At 42.9% G+C, this 19,677-nt stretch overlaps 3 protein-coding genes across 4 annotated transcripts; 2 read left to right on the forward strand and 1 right to left on the reverse strand.

Annotated features, from left to right (window-relative positions):
• Positions 1-4,845: 4,845 nt before the first annotated feature.
• On the forward strand, positions 4,846-18,663 carry LOC311360359 (gamma-crystallin N-A-like; the record flags this gene model as incomplete). 2 transcript variants are annotated; one of them, XM_084480425.1, is made up of 4 exons in its annotated part: positions 4,846-4,942; positions 17,474-17,722; positions 17,913-18,058; positions 18,528-18,663. In XM_084480425.1, the coding sequence occupies 3 exons, from the start codon at positions 17,558-17,560 to the stop codon at positions 18,661-18,663; spliced, it is 447 nt and encodes a 148-aa protein (XP_084336551.1). The 2 variants fall into 2 exon arrangements, with proteins under 2 accessions (XP_084336551.1, XP_084336550.1); XM_084480424.1 differs by lacking the exon at positions 4,846-4,942 and adding an exon at positions 17,041-17,061.
• On the forward strand, positions 8,873-12,888 carry LOC311360331 (GTP-binding protein Rheb). The gene is made up of 8 exons (XM_084480399.1): positions 8,873-9,141; positions 9,794-9,865; positions 10,820-10,887; positions 11,117-11,199; positions 11,296-11,352; positions 11,464-11,511; positions 12,130-12,211; positions 12,582-12,888. The coding sequence occupies exons 1-8, from the start codon at positions 9,090-9,092 to the stop codon at positions 12,672-12,674; spliced, it is 555 nt and encodes a 184-aa protein (XP_084336525.1). The 5' UTR covers positions 8,873-9,089; the 3' UTR covers positions 12,675-12,888.
• ly97.3 (lymphocyte antigen 97, tandem duplicate 3) lies at positions 13,037-15,651 on the reverse strand. The gene is made up of 4 exons (XM_084480400.1): positions 15,387-15,651; positions 14,835-14,896; positions 14,165-14,287; positions 13,037-13,806 (listed from the first exon to the last, which is right to left on the reverse strand). The coding sequence occupies exons 2-4, from the start codon at positions 14,881-14,883 to the stop codon at positions 13,700-13,702; spliced, it is 279 nt and encodes a 92-aa protein (XP_084336526.1). The 5' UTR covers positions 14,884-14,896; positions 15,387-15,651; the 3' UTR covers positions 13,037-13,699.
• Positions 18,664-19,677: the final 1,014 nt, after the last annotated feature.

Genomic DNA, 19,677 nt, shown 5'->3' on the forward strand with positions numbered 1-19,677 from the left:
GTAAAGTCTATTCCAACACCACCCACCCACTTAACAGCATATCCAGAGCAGTCAGGCCTGCTCTGCTACATCAGTGCCATGTTCCACATCTGTTGAATTTAAGATTGGCTACTGTACACTTGCTCATGGCTAGAGCGCCGATTGCAACTTCAAGCAGATGCTTGTTCATGTCTCCAGACACATTTAAGTAGGTGGTAATACACCCATATCAAAGCAATCCATAAAAGCCTGTTTATGACATGGTTCAGTATGTTTGTATATCTCTGTCTACATGTCAATGTGTGTGGATCTGTGTTTGTGTGCATGCACGTGTGTGAGTGTGTGTGTGTGTGTGTGCATGTGTATGTGTGTGTCTGAGTGTGTTCATGTGTGTGTGTGCGTGCATGGACCTATTCATTCCTATCGTTGAAATATCCTGTTGAAATGTCTCTGTGCCCGTGTGCCTGTGTACGTGTGTGGGTTTGTCATGCCTAATTTCAAAAGCAGCAGGTTAGCTATACCCTGCCATAGTCTATTTACATGAGAGATGACACCTTGGCTGCCCCGAGTTGAGCCCCCTCCCAAACCCTTGGAATGAAACATGGGTTTGGAATGAAACACGGCGGTGCTCAACAACACGTCTTTGAGCACCGCATGCTGTCAGATACGGAGAGTTAGTCTTGGCTGGGCTGATTCACATCACGGGCAAAGGGGACGACTGCACTTGTGATGGGTAGGCTAGTTAAAGATGTGTGGGATGGTTGGACGGACGGATGGGTGTATGGCTGGATGGACGGACAGATGGATGAACAGACTGATGGATGGATGGATAACACAAGAGGTTATAGACTGCTAGTATCTTTTTAATGATACTAGCAGACTAATGTCTGGACGATAGATATCACAACAGGGTAAAGACTGCTAGCATCTTTTTTTTAATGACACCAGCAGACTGATGGATGGATGATGGATAACACAACAGGGTAAAGACTGCTAGCATAATTTAAAAAGAAGCTGGACAGACCGGCTGACACCCATGCATATTTAAATACCTCCAGTCTGTCAGGTTGGCTGGACGGCGAGGGAGATGGATGGATAACAATAGGTGATGGAGAAGGAGAATGATTTACAAAGAGAGAGCGCAAGCCCGGGAGACAGACAGGCAGCAGCAGCAGCGATGAGCCCAGCAGTGGATGCTCATTTCGGCAGCATATCGATGTCATCACGCCCTGCCTGCCTCCCACCATAACGCAGCTCCACTTGGTTTCCTTTAACCATTGGAAACAGATGCACGTCCACAGCTTGAGGTGTGAATCACCAGGAAATGGGGTTTCACTGCTCCTCCGCCGTTCACACAACACCTCCAATGCAGTCACATTAGCACCTAATGAGGGTATGAGTAATAGACTGTGTGAACAGAGGCCCCTTCCAGTATTGATGGGGGGGGGGGTGGGGGACAGAAAATGATGTAATTTAAGGGGAGCTAATCTGGCTGTATGGGACCATAATGACTAGATGAGACACCTTTGGAGACTCAGTGTTGAAGATGTACACCTTTATTACTTGTTCATTAGGCCCCGGGCCACGCAGGCGAAGACTGATCAGCTCATTGGGACAACCTCTGCCCAACAGGCCCTATACAGCTCTCTGTCCCCTTCCATGGGCCAGTGGCCCCTGGCCAGGAACGGACACTCTCCAGAGAGTCTTAGTCGTGTGTGCCTCATAGATATCGTTATGGACTGCAGAGCCATGCCCTGCTGAAGAATATCTTCCATTCTTCAGACCCTGCGATGTCCGTCCCACGCAAGATCACAGCTGTTGAAATCAAGACAAGAAATGTGCATTTGAGGAACCTATGAATTTCATGAAGCAAGTCAGCCGCAGGGGGAATAGAGAGAGAGAGAGAAAGAGAGAGAGAAAGAAGGAGAGAGACAATGGAGAGAGAGGGAGCGTGAGAGTGACACAGAAGGAGGGAGAGAGAGAGAGAGAGACAGAGAGAGAGAGAGAGAGAGACAGAGAGAGAGCGTGAGCGAGCAGAAGTGGATGACGCACCACCTTAGCAGAGGGTTGTCTATTATTCAGCAGGTGCAGATGTGAATATTCTCACCATTGGACTGATTTTGAACTTCCATGTGAATAGGAGCCACTATAGCCAGCCCCACTTTCCGGCTAATAGTGTTAAACGTCATCGCAAGGCACAGCAGAGTGTAGAAGAAAGGTGTAGAGAAAAGTGCTCCTATGTCTTGTATGTGCAGTGCACCCAGCAAACATTTCGATGTCGATCAAAGGTCTAATCGACGTTGGTCATGGAGGGCGATACGATGTCTAGTTGAGGGGCTGATACTAAAGTTTTTCTGACGTCTGTCTTTCGACCCACGTCGTTTTGACGGCTCATAGACAACATAAATTCTCGTTGTTTCAACTTTTGAATAGATTACATTATTTCAACCTACATGAAATGTACTTTTACGCCAAGTCACTAAATACCCACATAATTATGACCACAAGTAGTGTTAAGTTACATTTAATTTACCTTGTAGTTTGCCCCAATTTGCAGTTTTCAGTATAATTTCCACTGCCGCCACGTAAAGTTGGACATTGACACACACAAACCAAACCTATAACAAGCACAGCTCTTGTGCTGCATGTAGGTAATATTTCTCAATGTTATCAACATATTTACAACCATTAGACTTTACTTCTCAATTCCAGCAAACATTTCCTCAAACTGCAACAAGTCGAATAGACGTCGAGTCACAACGTGACTTAATTTTGACCCTTTGCCGACATGAACATCAGAAGGGAATGGTGATTTCGAACATGTTTTAAAAGGATATCCGGCTGGTTGGACAAATTAGCCTTATTGGGTTAGCGCTACCATTTTCAACACAAACGTGACAGTAAAACACACCAATGTTTTTGTTTTAGCGAGATATTAAAAGATTAACGTTTTACCAGTAAGTCGCCATTGTTGTTTTGTACCCATTGCATTCTGGGCCGTGACGTAGATTGGTCCAAATGCCGCTACAAACCTACTGTGTGTAAACTATACCGTTATCAAAAGTTCTGCCATTACCTCGATTAGCTAGCGAAATGTCTGCCGTTCAGCCATTCCAGTTCGAGCCTGGTATCAGCAGGGTAATCTCGTAGGTGAGGAGGAGGAAGAGGAGCAGGAGGAGGAGAGAGGGCACACGCGTTGGTGTGATTGTGGCAATTGTGTCCCAATCAAAAGGATAGCAATATTGAGCTAGATAGATACTATAATATTTTGTTTAGTTATGTCATCTTAACAGAGCACCTCTGATGTTGGAGCACGTTTAGTCTGTCATCCCACGAAACAAAGATGTCCTGCCAACTATAATCTTGTGCATGAAAACACCAGTAGGCTACAAGGATGGGGGAGAGAGAAGTTTGACTGGCCAAAATACACTGTGTTTGGCTCAGTGGACGAAGACAGTCTCACCATCTAGCGCCCCAGCCTAAAGGGCTAACTGGTGGCTACATCAAGTCAATTTAGAAGTCAATCAGAAGCTATCACCCCTCTCGCTATGAATAATGAAAAATAGAGGAGAATGAGTCCTAAAATGAACCAACAGTTCACAGGACTAATGCACGGGCAAAGTGCTTTGCCAACATTAGCCCCGAAACGGGACGCTGCTACCCCAAAGCTGGGAAGTAGCAGCATCCCGTTTCGGGGCTAAACTAACGTTAGCATGCTAGCTTCCCGCCCCCCAGTTCGTATGTAACGTTACAAATACGGAAACCAGCTATCCATGAGAATACCCATGTAGCCTCAAATTCAACAGTTTAGCATGCAAATGATAAATGGATCATGTTGTTACAAAAACAGTAGCATTTTAAATTGTGAGTGTCTTTTCGGAACCCTGCAACTCACATGCCTGCCGAACATGATGTAATTTGCCGGCGTACTGACATCACCTGGTACACATGCGTTGGAGGGATTACGTGTTGGTGTGCAAGGAAAAATAGTTCCTAACTGGAATTCGAGTAAATGCTGGAATCAAATATTTTATCACCTATATTGGCGATATACATGATAGCATATTGCGTTTGGAATAATAACATTTTTTTAATAACACAATGCATGTGTAAACATTACCGTTCACATTCATGTTACATCATTGTTAATTTAAACAACGATATAAACAATGTTTATTCAGTTACACCACTGTCAAACAAGCTTTCCTCGAAATCACCATTTCCCTAGCCTGGGCCTATATGTTTTCATGTCGGCAAATGGTCGAAATAAAGTCACGTTGTGACCCGGCGTATATTAGACTTGTTGAATGCAGAAATATTTGTTGTGAGTGGTTATTCGGTTATACCACTCTAAAATAAGTTTTCCTTGAAATCACCATTCCATCACCACTCCATTATGTTTTCATGTCGAAATGAAGTCACGTTGTGACTCGCTGTCTACTGTAGGCCTACCTGTTCGTTTCGATGCAGGTCGAGGAAAGGTTTGCTGGGCATATACTGCGAGTGCGCGTATGCCAATGTAGCCTATATTTAAAAATAGAAAATGTATAAGAGGGTAAAACACATTTCTAGTCTGGATTTCATTTATTATTTGCCTTTTGGACATTTCAGAAAATGCAAAGATCTTCTGAGCGATGCAAATGAGCCACGTCGAAGGAGGGAGTTATTCTCTCAAGGCAAGAACACCAGGGCCAAGAACATTTTCAGTTCCAATGTTCCCGGTGTTTATTTATTTTGTGAGTTTGCCGAACACCGTTTCGCCATCGGCTGATTGTGCAAAATTGTCACCGTGGAAATCGCACCACTGCGAGAAGATCGAGCGTATCCAGAGCCCACACGGAGATCTGTCAGTGGTGGGCGTGAAAATAGCAGCCAGCCGCAGTAGCAGAAGTAGCGGTGGTGCTTTGTAACTTCTCTGAACATTGGAAAGTGTAGTCCTCCTTCCCCGCGCTTCTACCCATCTGTAAGTAAAAAAAAAAAACCCTCTCACCACTACTGTCTACCCCCGTTGGCCACGTATGCGGCAGTTACCTTGACGTCGGTCTGCGGTGTCGTTAGCCCCCTTTGTTCGCCTGGAGATAAACTGGGACAATATGATGAATAGACGATGATAAAGGTGCTCAGTGGAGAGCCGGTATCCAGGTTAACTGTGCCGCATAAGAGACACCTCGTCCAACCATGGTTGGAATCAAGCGGGGGAGTGTGGGGGCCGGGAACCTCCAGAGTGACCGGATCCGTTCTGGCTCGGCTTTGCTGAGGCAGCACTCGGGGAGAACAAGCCAATTGTAGCCGTGACAACAACAAGCCGGGTGATGAAGTACCGCCGAAGATCTTATCTGGGTTCCACCTGCACGCTTTGAGGGCTATTGTAGCCCCGTTGCTTAACATTAATTTAATGGTATGTAATTAGCGGTGAAGTCGGATGACAAGTGTGACGGCGGTGTGAGTGAGGATAAACACCGTCTGAGGTTATAACGGGGCTTAAAGCTGCCATGGAGAACACGCGGTTAAACACAGACATAAACACGCTGCAGGCTGTGCACTGTGCTATGGGACATGTGAGAGGCTGTCTGCCAGGCAGGTCTGGACCTGCTTAGGACCTGGGGGTCTGGTTGGGATTTTTCCTTCTTTTGACACCAAGCTGTCAAAAGCAAGACAGATATCCTGGCGGATACTCCCTGATTGGTGGAGAATGTTGACCCTGACCTTACCGGGTACTGACTGTTTGGTAGTCCCTGGGTTGCCTATGATCGACAAGAGAGCTTGGATGAGGTAGGAGATGGATGGTGGCTGAATTCGAAGATTGCCACATTGCTTAACTGTCAGTGGAAAATAACACAGTTTTTACTATTCAGCAACTAAAGGGAAAGCTGTCTGGGTTTGAGACATTTGTTCGTTTTTATTTCCGTTATTTATATTATGCTGGAACAATGTGACATAGAAGGCAAAACAAGACAATTGTTATTCTTATCCAATTAATAATAATGACATTTTATTATTAACAGAGGAAATAACAAAAACAATGTAATAAAAAACAAATGCAATAATTTATGTTAATCTATTTTCCCCTGAAAGTGAATTAATATGTTTTAACAGGATCTTCTTTACCTTGATGGAATTAATAATGTTACCTGTGCTTCGACCACCACTTACCTTAAAGTAGGCCACTCTCCAGCCTACCTTTGCCCATTACCCATAAATCTTTCATGTGGCTCTGCATCGGTTTTGCTATAGGGACAGCAGGAAGGAGTGGGAGCTCCCAGATCTGTGGGAATCTGGAGGCAGGCCAAAGCCCACATGACAAACCCAAAACCCCAAACATCAAAAAAGGCTGAATTTAATTTGGTTGCGAGATGAGGAGCGATTTGAATGATCGCTGTGCTTCCCCCCCCCTCCCTCCCCAGTTACAATAAAGGGCAGACTAGGGCACGGCACCCACAGATCAAAGCTGCCCCGAGAGCAAGTTCCACTGAGTCAAATCTGCATTTTCACTTCCCTGAGAGAGTTCCATGAGCTGTTGGCCCAGACAGGTGCCCGCAGGTGGCGTGGCTCCAGCTGGGATACGGCTGAGGAGTCCTGTTCCACCGGCATCCAGCGTGGCATACTAACCAAACCAGAGGTGCTTCCACACGGAAAGGTTTGAAAGAGACCTGGGCTGGTGCCAGATAAGCCAGGGGTAGAGAGAGACACAGGCTCCCAGCTGCATGGGCTGATGCTGCTAAAGGCCACAACACCGGAGAGTTAGAGACAGAGAAATGCACACGTACAAACATGCACGCAAACACACATCCATGCGCACACACATGCACATGGGCACACACTCACTCATGCACACACACGCACACACACACACACACACACACACACACACACACACACACACACACACACATATCCATCCACAAATACACATACATACAAACACACACATGCAACACACATACACTTCATTTCTATCCATTACTCACAATAAGCTGAAAACATCTGAAATTAAGGATTTTGGGTGCTTTTTCCATCCCATGGGGATGAGGCAGTGAGAGGCCAGTGTTCCAGAGGGGGAAGGTGTTATTTCTCTCAGCCCTTTGTTGAAGTGTAACAATCTTGTCAGGCACCTGGCAGGAGTTATCTACTGTTACACTACACCAGGCGATGACTAGACCACTGCAGTTGTGATCTATACTTGGTCCATAATCTCCAGTGTAGGAACATGTGTTTCAATGTACACATTGTATCTGTCTGCTTTTTTAAGACTTGTGACACATGACATATGATAACCATATGGGGTTAAGACATAGAGGGGTTCATGTGGAATTTGTGTGTGTGTTTGTTTTTTTTTCTGTGTGTGTGTGTGTTTGTGTCAAAGGGCCATACATTTAAGTGATGTGTGTGAGTGTGGTCAGTTACATAATTGTGTATTGTTATGTTGAATAATTGAAAGCAACCGTCAATCATTTCCCTCTACGTTTTCTGACACCATGTGTCATGCAAAACAAGCCATTTACTGCTGACACCATGGCTTCCATGGTCGCCAGTGCCGAGAAGTGTTTGTGAAAGCAAAACAGCTTGCCGTTACTGTCACAGTGTTAGACATTTCTGTGATTAAGTAATATTGGGCCAAGAAAGGGCTGGGAATGACTTTACTGGTCATAGGGGAATGGAAAAGTGCACACACACCCGTATCCCTCAGGGTTATTTTAGACAGATCGAAAAATACTAATTATGAAAGTTTTGTGGAGTTTCAACATGAAACATTTCAATTTACTTTTTACTGCTGAAAGGTGTCTTTACAAATCCTAAGTAATCATTCCTGGGTTCTGGTGTTGAGTGGAGTCTTCACTCCTAGTGTTGTGAGCACCCCCCACTCTGTTCATCTACTCAAACATGTCTGCTAGGAATGTTGACGTCTGCTTGTAGTCTTAACCCACTAATTGCAGTGTGAGTTCCTCAGCTGAATCTTTGAATCATATTCGTTGTTCCGCTATGGAGCTATCTTAAGACTGAAGCACGGTACCATATCACTGCACATATTTAAGGATGGGTTAGGTTTTCTATGCTATCTATGCTATCTATCTATGCTATTTTCTATGCTATCGGTTATAAATGCCCATGAAAATGTAGGTTTAAATTGTAGATGATTACTGAATAGACTATTCAATTAATTCAATTGTTAAGATACAACACTTAAAACTATCATATAGAATATGCTACTTCTATTCATAAAGTCAACCGAATTGGATTATTCTTATCCCATTTAAAAAGATGATGTTGTATTATAGGCCTGTAGACATTTCCAAGAACGGCATAAGTGGCCCTATGCTGACACCTACTGGTCATTAAAAGGTAAGGCAAGAGTCTAGTCTCGTGGTTTTGAAATCTGTCAGGGCTACACGCGGGTTACGCACCGCAGAATAGTCTGTTCTATTAAGCTTTTTTTTTTTTTCAAAGCAAATTACATTACTAGGCCTACATTTAAATAACGGTGGTTATGTTCAACCTATACGAATGAATGGCTCCTAGAATCATATATCTCTATTTATGTTTATAGTTTGTACAGTGAATATGTTTGAAGCCATTTTTTGGTCTATACAAGTTATATTAGCAGCCAACTATTTGGGACGTTTTACTGATGAGTAGGAGTAGTGTTCCCTGCTGACCTGAAGATGTGAATGACATTACCTCCGACCACCTAGAACGTCATCGTGTCTATCCCGGCCAATGATTATTTTAGAACGAGGACGACTCTTGCTTGACAGCCAGCCAGCTTATCCAATCAGGGTTTTACATTAGGTAAAATACCCGCCTTTTCCTCGCGTATGACCTATCAGAATAAAGCAGTCATTACTAATTCATTACATTGCAAAGGGGAGTGACGCAGTTTTAATAGATCTATAGATAGGGCTACCCCATGCTTTTTCTGGCCGAAAAAAATAATAAATTCCGCCGTTGTCCAAACAAACATTTATCAGAAACACCGACAAGAATACGTATTTCGACTCCCATCGTGTGGGCTGCATGTCGAATCTCCTCAGTGCTTCTTGATTGTGTGGATGCCATTCCGGTTGGAGGTTGCGGAAAACCCCGAGGACTAGATGCGATAACCAGAACGAGATATGCCGCAGCCGAAATCAAGAAAAATCGCCATCCTGGGGTACAGATCCGTAGGTGAGTATTATACCGCCACACGACGATAAACCATGATTAAACAGCACGGTTGATCCGGGAACACAGATAGACTACGGTTTGCTAGCCAGAGGTCTGTGTGCATCGGTTACTAAAGCGCTTTACGCCTCCTATAATGGAGTTAAATTATAGGCAGTGTGGCGCTGGTGCTGGTGCTGAGGTTTTGTCACGCGATGCCATGGAACAAATGAGAGCGCGCTCACCAGGTGAGACGTGGCCTTGTAGTCACGCTGGCACACAGAGGGCCTTGTGGCGGGCTTTTATTATGGATATCCTTAGCTTAGGTTGTGATGGAGAGGGGGGTGGGTGGGTGCAGAGGGGATGCTATAGCATCCTGCAGCTTCCATTGATCGATTACGTTTGAATCATGTTGAAGGAAATCATCATCAGCTGTTCTGTTTGACTGTTTAAAGATACATTAAGCCAAAAATGAGCATGTGATCAGTGTGTTAATGGTGGCAAGATGGCACTCAGAATGACGGTAACGAAACGAGTGATGCGTGCGGGAAGTGGATCAGGGCCATCACTGTGTAATGGACTGAGACAGCATATATCTACAGTGGTAGATTGTTCTTCATAAGGGGCTGTCCGTTTGAAATAAAATCGAAATTCATCTTTTTTTTTTCTTTCACAGGGAAGTCCTCTTTGACAATTCAGTTTGTTGAAGGCCAGTTTGTTGACTCCTATGACCCAACGATAGAAAACAGTAAGTGGGCGTTATTGATAGATCAATCAATAATACTGTAAAATGTATACTGTCAGGTGTAATTACAGACCCGTCGTATTATTACACCAGATGCAATCTGATCCAATGTAACATGAGTTTGTGATGCCTATGTGTGATATTTGTCTTCCCGACAAATCATACCATTTTTCTGGGACAATAATTAGTGTATTTCTGTATGACATCTCAAAAACACAAGGCATTCAACACCGGGGAATTGTACCATTATATTGTGGTATTTTTATTAATAACAACCCCTTGAATAGAAGTCGAGAAGATCGATATTTGTATAACTGTTTTTAGCACAGCCTTGGGCATTAAAGCTATAGTGCCTTTTCAGCTATCGGAGGCATTTTCCACCTGTGAATCGTTGACTACTGAAAATCGTACTCATATCAATTGGAAAAGTAGCATCATGCAATACAGCCGTCACCTCTGTCTGTCTTGTACACACTCGACTAACACTCAACCTATTCACATCTCCATCATAAATCAAATCAAATTGTGGAATAAAAAAGGCTTTTAACAGCCATCCAGAAGTTTTCGTGTGTCTGTGTGTGTGTCTGCGTGCGTACATGTGTGGGATTTGTGTCCATCTCTATAAATAACCTAACTTTATGTTTCACACAAAGTGAAGTGTGAGTGTCCGCATACAGCAGTGGAGCTGTATCTGAGATGTTGTGTATTGACATCCCGGCTCCTCATCGAACTGACTTAACCCAGTGCAACAAAATACCACTTTATTTTCACAGCATTTTTTCTTAATTTTCTACTGAATTTTTTGTCTTATCCATATTTTCAAAATGTTTGGATGGAATATATTTGCATTTATATATATATATATATATATATATATATATATTAATGTCGTGGTCTGTCATGCGTCCATGCATTCAACATTCGAGTGAGCTAATGCGATCTGTCTTTCTCGCTTAGCGTTTACTAAAATGATCACGATAAACGGCCAGGATTACCATCTGCAGCTGGTGGACACCGCAGGGCAGGTAGGCCTTCATATGCCTTTCAGCCCACGTTATGTTTCTGCTGGTAATAAGGCCAATGACAGGACATACCATTTATATTAGCCTATATTTGTGCCTTATAAATATGTTACCTAATACATACCACGGTGACAGCCTTTATTATATTGTCCTCTAGTAAGCAGTAAATATGTATCCTGTTTTACTGTCGTTTAAAGTGATCTGTTTAACCTTGCTCTGTGTTTTTCTCCAGGATGAGTACTCAATTTTTCCACAGACGTACTCCATAGACATCAACGGTTACATCCTGGTCTACTCTGTCACATCGAACAAGAGGTACTCTTTCACGCAACACTGAACGCCGGTTCACCATAATTCATTACTCAGACTGTACAGAATTTAGCTGATATGTTGTCCTTGGGTCTGTTCCAGTTTTGAAGTTGTACAAGTCATCCATGAAAAATTGTTGGATATGGTTGGCAAAGTGCAGTAAGTATAGCTCATTTGTTTTTCCTCAATTTGTGGTGGCTATAAAACATTGCCAACATACAGTATATCTACTGACTGTGTGCCATTTATATATTCACTCTCTCAATACAGAGTACCAATTATGTTGGTTGGAAACAAGAACGACCTACATATGGAGCGGTATGTTGTGCATACACTGTCAATTAGACGTTAAAGTGGTACTAAATTGCACTTTGGCATACCGTAGATTGGATGCCTGACCTAGCCAGCCAAGCTATAAGTCTTGCATACGCATGCTAATATCGAAGAGATGTTCCACAAAGGTCAGCTAATGTTATCAGCTAACCATACATGGCTTTTAGTAAACATTTATAAATTATAAAAATATTACATATATATATATATATATATATATATATATATATATATATATATATATGGATTGATATTATACACATTATATATGTATATTTCCTTCTTTTTTTGTTTATTTTGTATTGGAGCCAGAACGAAATATATATAAATATATATATATAATGTATCGTGTAATATATATCAATAGATGTATATTAAACTATACCTTATATATATATAATATTAATAATACATCAAATTTATATAGCGCTTTTCCAAATGGTCAAAGACGCCTCACAATGGCAGCAAAATCATACTAATCAAAAATATATATATACATTTATTTAATTAGATATATATTTAGTATTGGAGCCAAAATCAGGTTAGCGCAGCAGTAAGAGTATAAGTGAAGGCTGAGGGCTGACGGGGCTCTCTCTGTTCCAGAGTCATCAGCTGCGAGGAGGGGAAAGCGTTGGCTGAGTCCTGGAACGCTGCCTTCATGGAGTCTTCTGCTAAGGAAAACCAGGTTCACCTATCACCTATTGGGTTGCTGCCTTCTGTTGAATTGTTGAATTGATGCCAAGGGCACAGATTCGTTTGGCACAGGGGAAAAAACTGTGCCCAAACCTGGCACCCATTCAAAGATAAGAAACAGCTATGGCACCACCTTAGCCTGTTTTGGCACTGATCCTTCATTTTAGTTTTTCACTTATACTGTAATTGTGTTGTGTGTATGTGTGTGGGGTCATACATACAAGTAAATACTGTATATGATGGTGAGTTACTGTGTGTTTGTGTGTGTGTGTGCGCTGGTGGGTGCGTGTGTTTGCGTCTGTGCTTGTATGTGTGACTCTGTGTGTGTGTGTGTGTGTGTGTGTGTGTGTGTGCGTGTTCAGACCGCTGTGGAGGTGTTCCGGAGGATGATCCTGGAGGCAGAGAAGATTGACGGCGGCGCGCAGCCAGGAAAGACATCCTGCTCCATGATGTAGACACTGGCCAATCAACACACAGGACACTGCACTGGGATATCCCGTTACTTGAAGGCTAGCTGCCAGTTCTCCTACACCTCAGCTGACTCCACCCATACACCACTCCCCCTCCCCCTCACCTCAGCTGATCCAACCCGTACACTACTCCTCCCCGCCCAGGGTCCTAAATATCAAGATACTCCCTGTTTATGGCTCGGATTTACACTGTTATTTATCAGTATTTTTCTCCCCCTATGTCGACATTGTTTATTTATTTATTTATTACATTTTTTTAAAGGATGAGTCAATTATTATGTCTTACCCACAATCCACCACTCTCTGGCACTGATGCAAACGCAGAACTTCATGTGTGTACCAGAAAGAAATGTTTGAAGGAATGTTTAATAACAGTGGAGGGATTTTCATACATTGTTAGCCTCAATATGAAGCTCTTATTCAGGCTAATTTGCTAACAGGCTAACTGTTTATAACCACAGCAATGAGAGCTACGAAAATAACATTAATGGACACATATAGGAAGAGTATAGACAAGACATTTTTTTCTGCTACACGAAAAAAAAGCTGTTTTTTCCTCCAACAATACAGCTCCTTTTTCTACTTCATTTCAACGCAATACCGTCGCGCCTGTCCCCTCCATTTGTTTCTTGTTTCTCCATTGTTTGTCTCCATGGCCGTTACTGTCAGCCAAAAAAATCCAACTTCTGCATCCATTTTCTAACGTTGAAAATGTTGTACAAATGTTTTTGATTGTAATCATTAAAGCAAAAAGTGGTTATGTAATGTTGCCTCAATAATTATTTCCTTTTTTTTGTTCTTCTGAACACAGTTGGGTTAAACAGTGATTGTTATGACAAACAGCTATTTTGTTTTTTAGCATTTATTAAAGGGTAAATGAACCTTCACACAAACGTAAAAGGGGGGGGGCTCTGCTGTACCCCAGAGCACAGCTACACACACTGGGTCTGGTCGCTGCGAGGGACAATTCAATGCAGAATGCATGGTTGGCTTCGTACAGTATTCACATTCTAGAACGTGTTGCACATGTCATCGGCACAACAGTTGATGTTAATGTAGGAGTTCATCTTCAGCATCTCACAGTCGCTCATAGCCATGCATTTCTGGTACTGGCCATCTGAATGAAAATATAGAAACATGGATCCAGATTAAGTAAAATGGGTTTAATCGTTGGTATGTTACAATCTTGAAACATTTTCATTATGAGTTGTTTTAATGAGTAATGTTAATTCTAAGAAGAAGCAACGTTAGCATTGCTTCTGACTACAAAAAAACGGTTGTACCAATGAATTTCAGAGCTACGGACAGACAAAGAGTAAGCCAAATATAAAATGGGCTTTACTCATTTGATTTGGCCCAGACCAACCTAACCTTCACATGTGACTGAGTTGGAATAAGGATATTTTATTTAGTGCGACATTGTTCCATGTGGAATGAAGTGAATGGAGCATATTGTGTCAGGAGAGGGGACTCACTCGGGGCCCTCAGGAACCTGGCGGCCGCACAGGCGTCCTTCTCTGGCTTACATGACTCCACGACCAGGTCACATGGCTCCCCCGCTCGCCGAGACACACAGCGGTGGCAGTTCAGAGCTCTACCTAAACAGAGAGAGAGAATTGGTGATAGATATTTTACCAAACTCTCTGGATCTCTCTCTCCTTCACTGTGTGTGTGTGTTCTTAAATACATTATGGCCCAGGTGGGTGCTTCTCAAGCTAAGACACCCTTCATGCAGTAAGTATACTTACTGCACTAAGGGCCAAGCACCAACCTGGGCCATAATGTATGTAAGTGTAAGCGCTTTCATTACAACTGATGGTTTGGGTGCCTGTAGGCATCTCATCAAACCATAAAATCAGTTACCCAATGTCCTCAATTAAGCATTACTTGTTAGTTATGGACCTTACTCCCCTGTACTGTTCCAGCGAAGGTCAAAGCATTTATGAAAAGTAATTTGGCATGTGACTTGCCCCGCCTGATCTCATGAGATATTAGCAGCATTGATTTAAGGCTGCTGATCGAGAGACTAGCTATTTTGAGTTCAAAGTGTGCAAGGCACTGAGCTGGTCCGGCCAGAGGCCAAGCAGCGCAGAGCAGTGTTTAGACTCTACTGTTTGCTCAGTGGAGAATCAGTGACCGACTTACCGGTTGTTAAAACCAGGGCAAGAGCCAGGGACAACACCAGGAACTTCATGGTTCTGTTCAACCTAGATTTGAAAGACAAGCAGTAATCAGGGATTTTTGTGCTCCCTTAACAACATCTCTGCTATTTCACTTGTCTCTCTAACTGGGGAACACTTGAATGTGTTTTATTCAGATCCTATGGACTATACATATATAGCTGAATATAAGACAAAGTCTTATATTTGTCTTATACTTGTCTTATATTCAGTCTACTTTTACTCCTTTGCATAAAAAATATCCATATCTCAAGCAAACCCTCATGCCCTCAATTCGCTCAAAAGGCCATGAAAACAGGCCACTCTAAAAGTCTATACAAATATCAATGAATATGAATATATGAACATAATGAATTTGGTTTTTTCTTAACTTTCAAAGTGATATATCAAGTGAAAACATAAAAAGACGTGTCAAAGGTTGCATTGCAAATTCTGTATACAAACAAAAGGAAATAATCAAATACCCACATCCATATGATCAATAACAACAAAACGTTGCACATAAATATATACATACCTGTTTGCTGTAGAGTTGCAGAATATGATGTCACAGCAGAGTTTCCACCCTCTCTTTATACCCACCTATTTCCGGCAAAAGGCTCCAAACCACTTGTAAAAGCATTGCTCCTGGTTACAGTGTTTACACTTAGTTAGTCTGGAGCCAGTGACGTCCCCGCTGTTAATATGATCATATATTATGCAAACAGGCTGCCACCTTTTGTCCATAAACCTATGTAATTTAAAGCTTGGCTGTGCATATTAACGCACAGACTTGTCACTCAAAGGTATAAAGGATTGAAATGAATCACCCTGGCACAAAAAGCCTTAATAAACAGAAAGTCAGGGTGAAAGGTATGTTTGCTGTAGGTGGGCCCTGCTTTACATACCTGACTCCAACTCAGTCATTACCATCACTCACAGCCCTACACTACTGACCTATTGAAACATTGAATCCGAGCCATGAATAGACTTGCCCCCATAGATTGGGGGCAAGTCTGTGTAAATTCTAGTTTGCATTATTGGACTAATATGTGTAATGTCTCATGTGTGACATATGCTGGAAGTGTCGTTCAACGGAAATGTCTCAATTCGGGTGTGGCAGTACAGCTGTTGTAAAGTGTTAATCTGCCAATCTCGGCCAAAGGGAGCAGAGGTGAACAAGCGGGGGTCATTCATGAGAGCAGGTTTTGTCATTGATTTATGCTCTCCAACCCCTGTCTGGCCCACGTCCTGCCCCACCTGCCCAGTCTTTCATTCTTGGAACAGGGCAAACTTGGTGGGGGAGCTGGGGTGAAGGGGCTGGTTGTTGTTTGAAGTTCTAGCCAAGACTCCTGCTGATAGTGTTTCTCCTGCCAAGACGTTAAAGGGACCGTTCACAGATTTTACAAAGTCGTTTCCATATTGGATTTAGATATAGAGGGTTTGTCGTAATAACGTGCCACCATAAACTCAATCCCCTGCATAGCTTCAGTTCAGGATCTCTGTGAATTCAATGGAGTCACAATTGTGGTTGAGGGATGAAAGTTATTTCCCTGTCTCCAACACTCCTGGGTGTGAGCAGAGGGTGGTCTCGTATGCCTGGACTCTGCTGGGGTCCAGAGATAAATAGGTAGTCAATAGATACCCACGGCTATACAGATCCTTTTACAACGTTTTTTCTTGGATGTCATTGATATTTAAAGTTTAAATAGTATCGAATAGTATACAGGTATATACTGTATTTGTAGTTTTCCATCAAGTTCTCATCACAGTATTTTCTATTGGCTATTGGCATTATAACTCTAGTAAGCAAATTTATGTCTCTATCTGAACAACAAATGAATCCAAATATGTAATCCAATCTGTCAAAAACAAATAAAACATTTGACAGCAATCTGGACCCATACCTCCATCCGAGCCACACTGAGCAACCCTGCCACAACCCAAAAGCAAAATCAAAGCAAAAAGATCTGTGGCTGTATTGTGGTGCTCAGACCAAAGCCCATTATCAGCACAGGCAGATTTAAGGGAAACTGTCCATGTGGCACAATGTCTAAACCCTTCATTGTTGAACCTTTTGTGCGATTGGACTCGCGATATCTGCGCACACTCTATTGACCTGTATATATCAGGCGGTCCAAATGAGTCTACTTGTAAACTCTGGGTCAAGTTTGGAATAACACCTGGTCAAAATGTCGCAGTACTCTGGAAAGGTGAGTACCACAACATTAATGTAGTAGCCATCATAGTTTAGACCCTTGAAATAGAAAGGCACAAAAAGAACAAAACAAACAAATGCAAATTTGGTTTTGCTCTGACCAACAAATCAGAGGTTTTCTTTTATGAAACAAAAATAACAAACAACAACAAAAATGTAGTCAAGTTAAAAAAAAGAAATCAGAAAAGCAAGCAACAAGTGAATCCTTTAAAAATATAAATAACCAGATGGGTACATTCAATGTAGAGCGAGCGTAACTAACAAGTGAATAACATAAACTAGCACCTAAAACGGGAGTCTACCCAGTGTCAGTGACTATCAACCGACTCATGGTACAACTGAACTGGTTTTACAGTCTAATCCTGCCATTGCCCTGACCAAAACCCTCTCCTCCTCTCCCGCTGTAGGTGGTGTTCTACGAGGGGAAATGTTTCACCGGGAGACAGCTGGACGTCTTTGGCGACTGTGACAACTTCCAGGACCGTGGCTTCATGAACAGGGTGAACTCCATCCGCGTGGAGAGTGGCGCCTTCGTGTGCTTCGACCACCCCGACTTCAAGGGCCAGCAGTACATCCTGGAGCGCGGAGAGTACCCCGAGTTCCAGCGCTGGAATGCCCACAACGACCACCTGGGCTCCTGCAGGCCCATCCGCATGGTGAGGCTCCTTGGGGGACCCGTCCCCAGACAGACCTGACCGATGGCTGTCTGTTGATTTTGCTCACTGACACCTCGAATGACTTGATGTGTCAGGCGTTCAGCTTGACAGATATACAGGTGTGGGGAAATGAAATGGATGTGAATGGTGTCTTGATGGAACTGTTTGTTCTCCCCTGTTTTTTTCCCAGCACGGAGAGCACTATAGGATCGAGCTGTTTGAGGAGCCCAACTTCACTGGCCAGTTCGTGGAGCTTTGCCAGGACTGCCCCTTCCTGCAGGGTCAAGGCATGGTCAAGAACTGTGTTAACTCCCTGAAGGCCTACGGAGACGGAGCGTACGTGTCCTCACAGCAATAGTCCACCACACACCTACACTGTATATAGGACCATTCGTTCTGGGAGGGGGTCTGTTCTTTACAATGTTCTGGTTCTTTTCTACTCACTGATTCATTTGACCAGGCTTTAGTTTGAGTTGTCCTTGGTCCTATGGCTGTATGGCAATGGGCCTCCCAGATGGCATTTCTTTCAGCCAAACAGAAATTGCAATAACCTGTATTCACCAGAGAGACGAGGCTGTGACCGAGGTTTAATTTCAGTGTTTCGTAACTCTTAAGATGAGACATAACATACTTTATTAATCCCAGATGGGGAATTCAGGCGTCACAGCTGAAAGTACAGAACAGTAGTGGAATCAGGATGAATTAAGAGATACAGAAACAAGAACACCCATTTATATTTTTTTTCACACGGTTTAAAAGAGTAGTACATGGTTTAACACTACTGTCTCTCCCTCCTGTTCGCCAGCTGGGTGCTGTACGAGGAGCCCAACTACCGCGGCCGCATGTACGTGGTGGAGAGAGGAGACTACTGCAGCCACATGCAGTGGCAGGCCCAGAACCCCAACATCAAGTCCATCCGCAGGGTGGCCAACAACTTCTAAACCCTCAAACCACTAGAAATGCATGGCCCCAGACAGAGGCTCTGGCTGTGTCCCCTCTGCCAGCATGATTAGACCATACAATACTGTTGTATATACTTTGATATAATAAACAATGGAAAAGACAGAATCAAAAGGCTTTGTAAAATTAAGGAATATGAAGGTTAGAAAGAGTAGTGCTACAATGATTTCTGTGTTCTATTTTTTTTTTGTGCTAGAAAAGCAGAAAGCTAGCAGGAAAGATGTACAGATACATATGTTACACAGATGGAATGCAAAAGGGAAATTGAAATAACAAGGGTAACATCAAGAAGCAGAAACATTCTGCCCCCTATTTGGCATCAATATGTAAAAAATGACTGCAGACAACTCTGCTCTGTTTATATATTTCTCAATACAGAATTCATAAATCCAGAAAGAGAATGAGGGGGGTGGGGTTATTGCACAGGTGGGTTTTAACACGCCCTGGAGAACACTGCTACCATCTAGTGTCATTTATCTATTTTACTCAGAGGTCTGCTCACCCCGGGGTTTGAAATATGATGACAGCAGAGTGTTTTGACGGCAATAACACGCACACACGCAAACATTTCCCGAGGTGGATGCGCGTATGTATGCTTAGGCAGATATAAATACGATGATCCTAGAGAGGAGGTAAGTGTTTCCAATGAACTATTGACCGTAGTTCCCTCCTGTGAGACAAATTGTTAGCCTATAGGCCTACTGTACAACAAGCTTGTTGTAATGAGGATGCCATCCTTAGTTCAGCAGCCCGTTATATCTGCCGTTTACGAACCAATTAATATGCTAAGAAGAGAAGCACATTCCCGACCATATACAGGCCTAGGTATAATTGGAATGTAAATATATTGAATTACTTTCCTTATAATTTGCCATTGTCTAAGAATCACACGTTGTTACTTAGACTGCTGAACCTTGACCCGCATTCATATGCAATCATTTTTCCTCCATGTGTCATGACAATAACACATCTGTCCGTGCACTGTTTCCCTCATG

The sequence above is a fragment of the Micromesistius poutassou genome, assembly GCF_964030765.1.
Source record: "Micromesistius poutassou genome assembly, chromosome: 16".
Classification (NCBI taxonomy): Eukaryota; Metazoa; Chordata; class Actinopteri; order Gadiformes; family Gadidae; genus Micromesistius; species Micromesistius poutassou.

Bases quoted from the DNA above. Each gene is read 5' to 3' on its own strand.
- ly97.3 (XM_084480400.1), bottom strand. From the start codon at position 14,883: ATGAAGTTCCTGGTGTTGTCCCTGGCTCTTGCCCTGGTTTTAACAACC. The intron at 14,288-14,834 runs GTAAGTCGGTCA...CTCTCTGTTTAG, and splicing joins TGCCCTGGTTTTAACAACCG to GTAGAGCTCTGAACTGCCAC. The intron at 13,807-14,164 runs GTGAGTCCCCTC...ATTTTCATTCAG, and splicing joins CAGGTTCCTGAGGGCCCCGA to ATGGCCAGTACCAGAAATGC.
- LOC311360331 (XM_084480399.1), top strand. From the start codon at position 9,090: ATGCCGCAGCCGAAATCAAGAAAAATCGCCATCCTGGGGTACAGATCC. The intron at 9,866-10,819 runs GTAAGTGGGCGT...TTTCTCGCTTAG, and splicing joins TGACCCAACGATAGAAAACA to CGTTTACTAAAATGATCACG. The intron at 11,512-12,129 runs GTATGTTGTGCA...TCTCTGTTCCAG, and splicing joins AACGACCTACATATGGAGCG to AGTCATCAGCTGCGAGGAGG.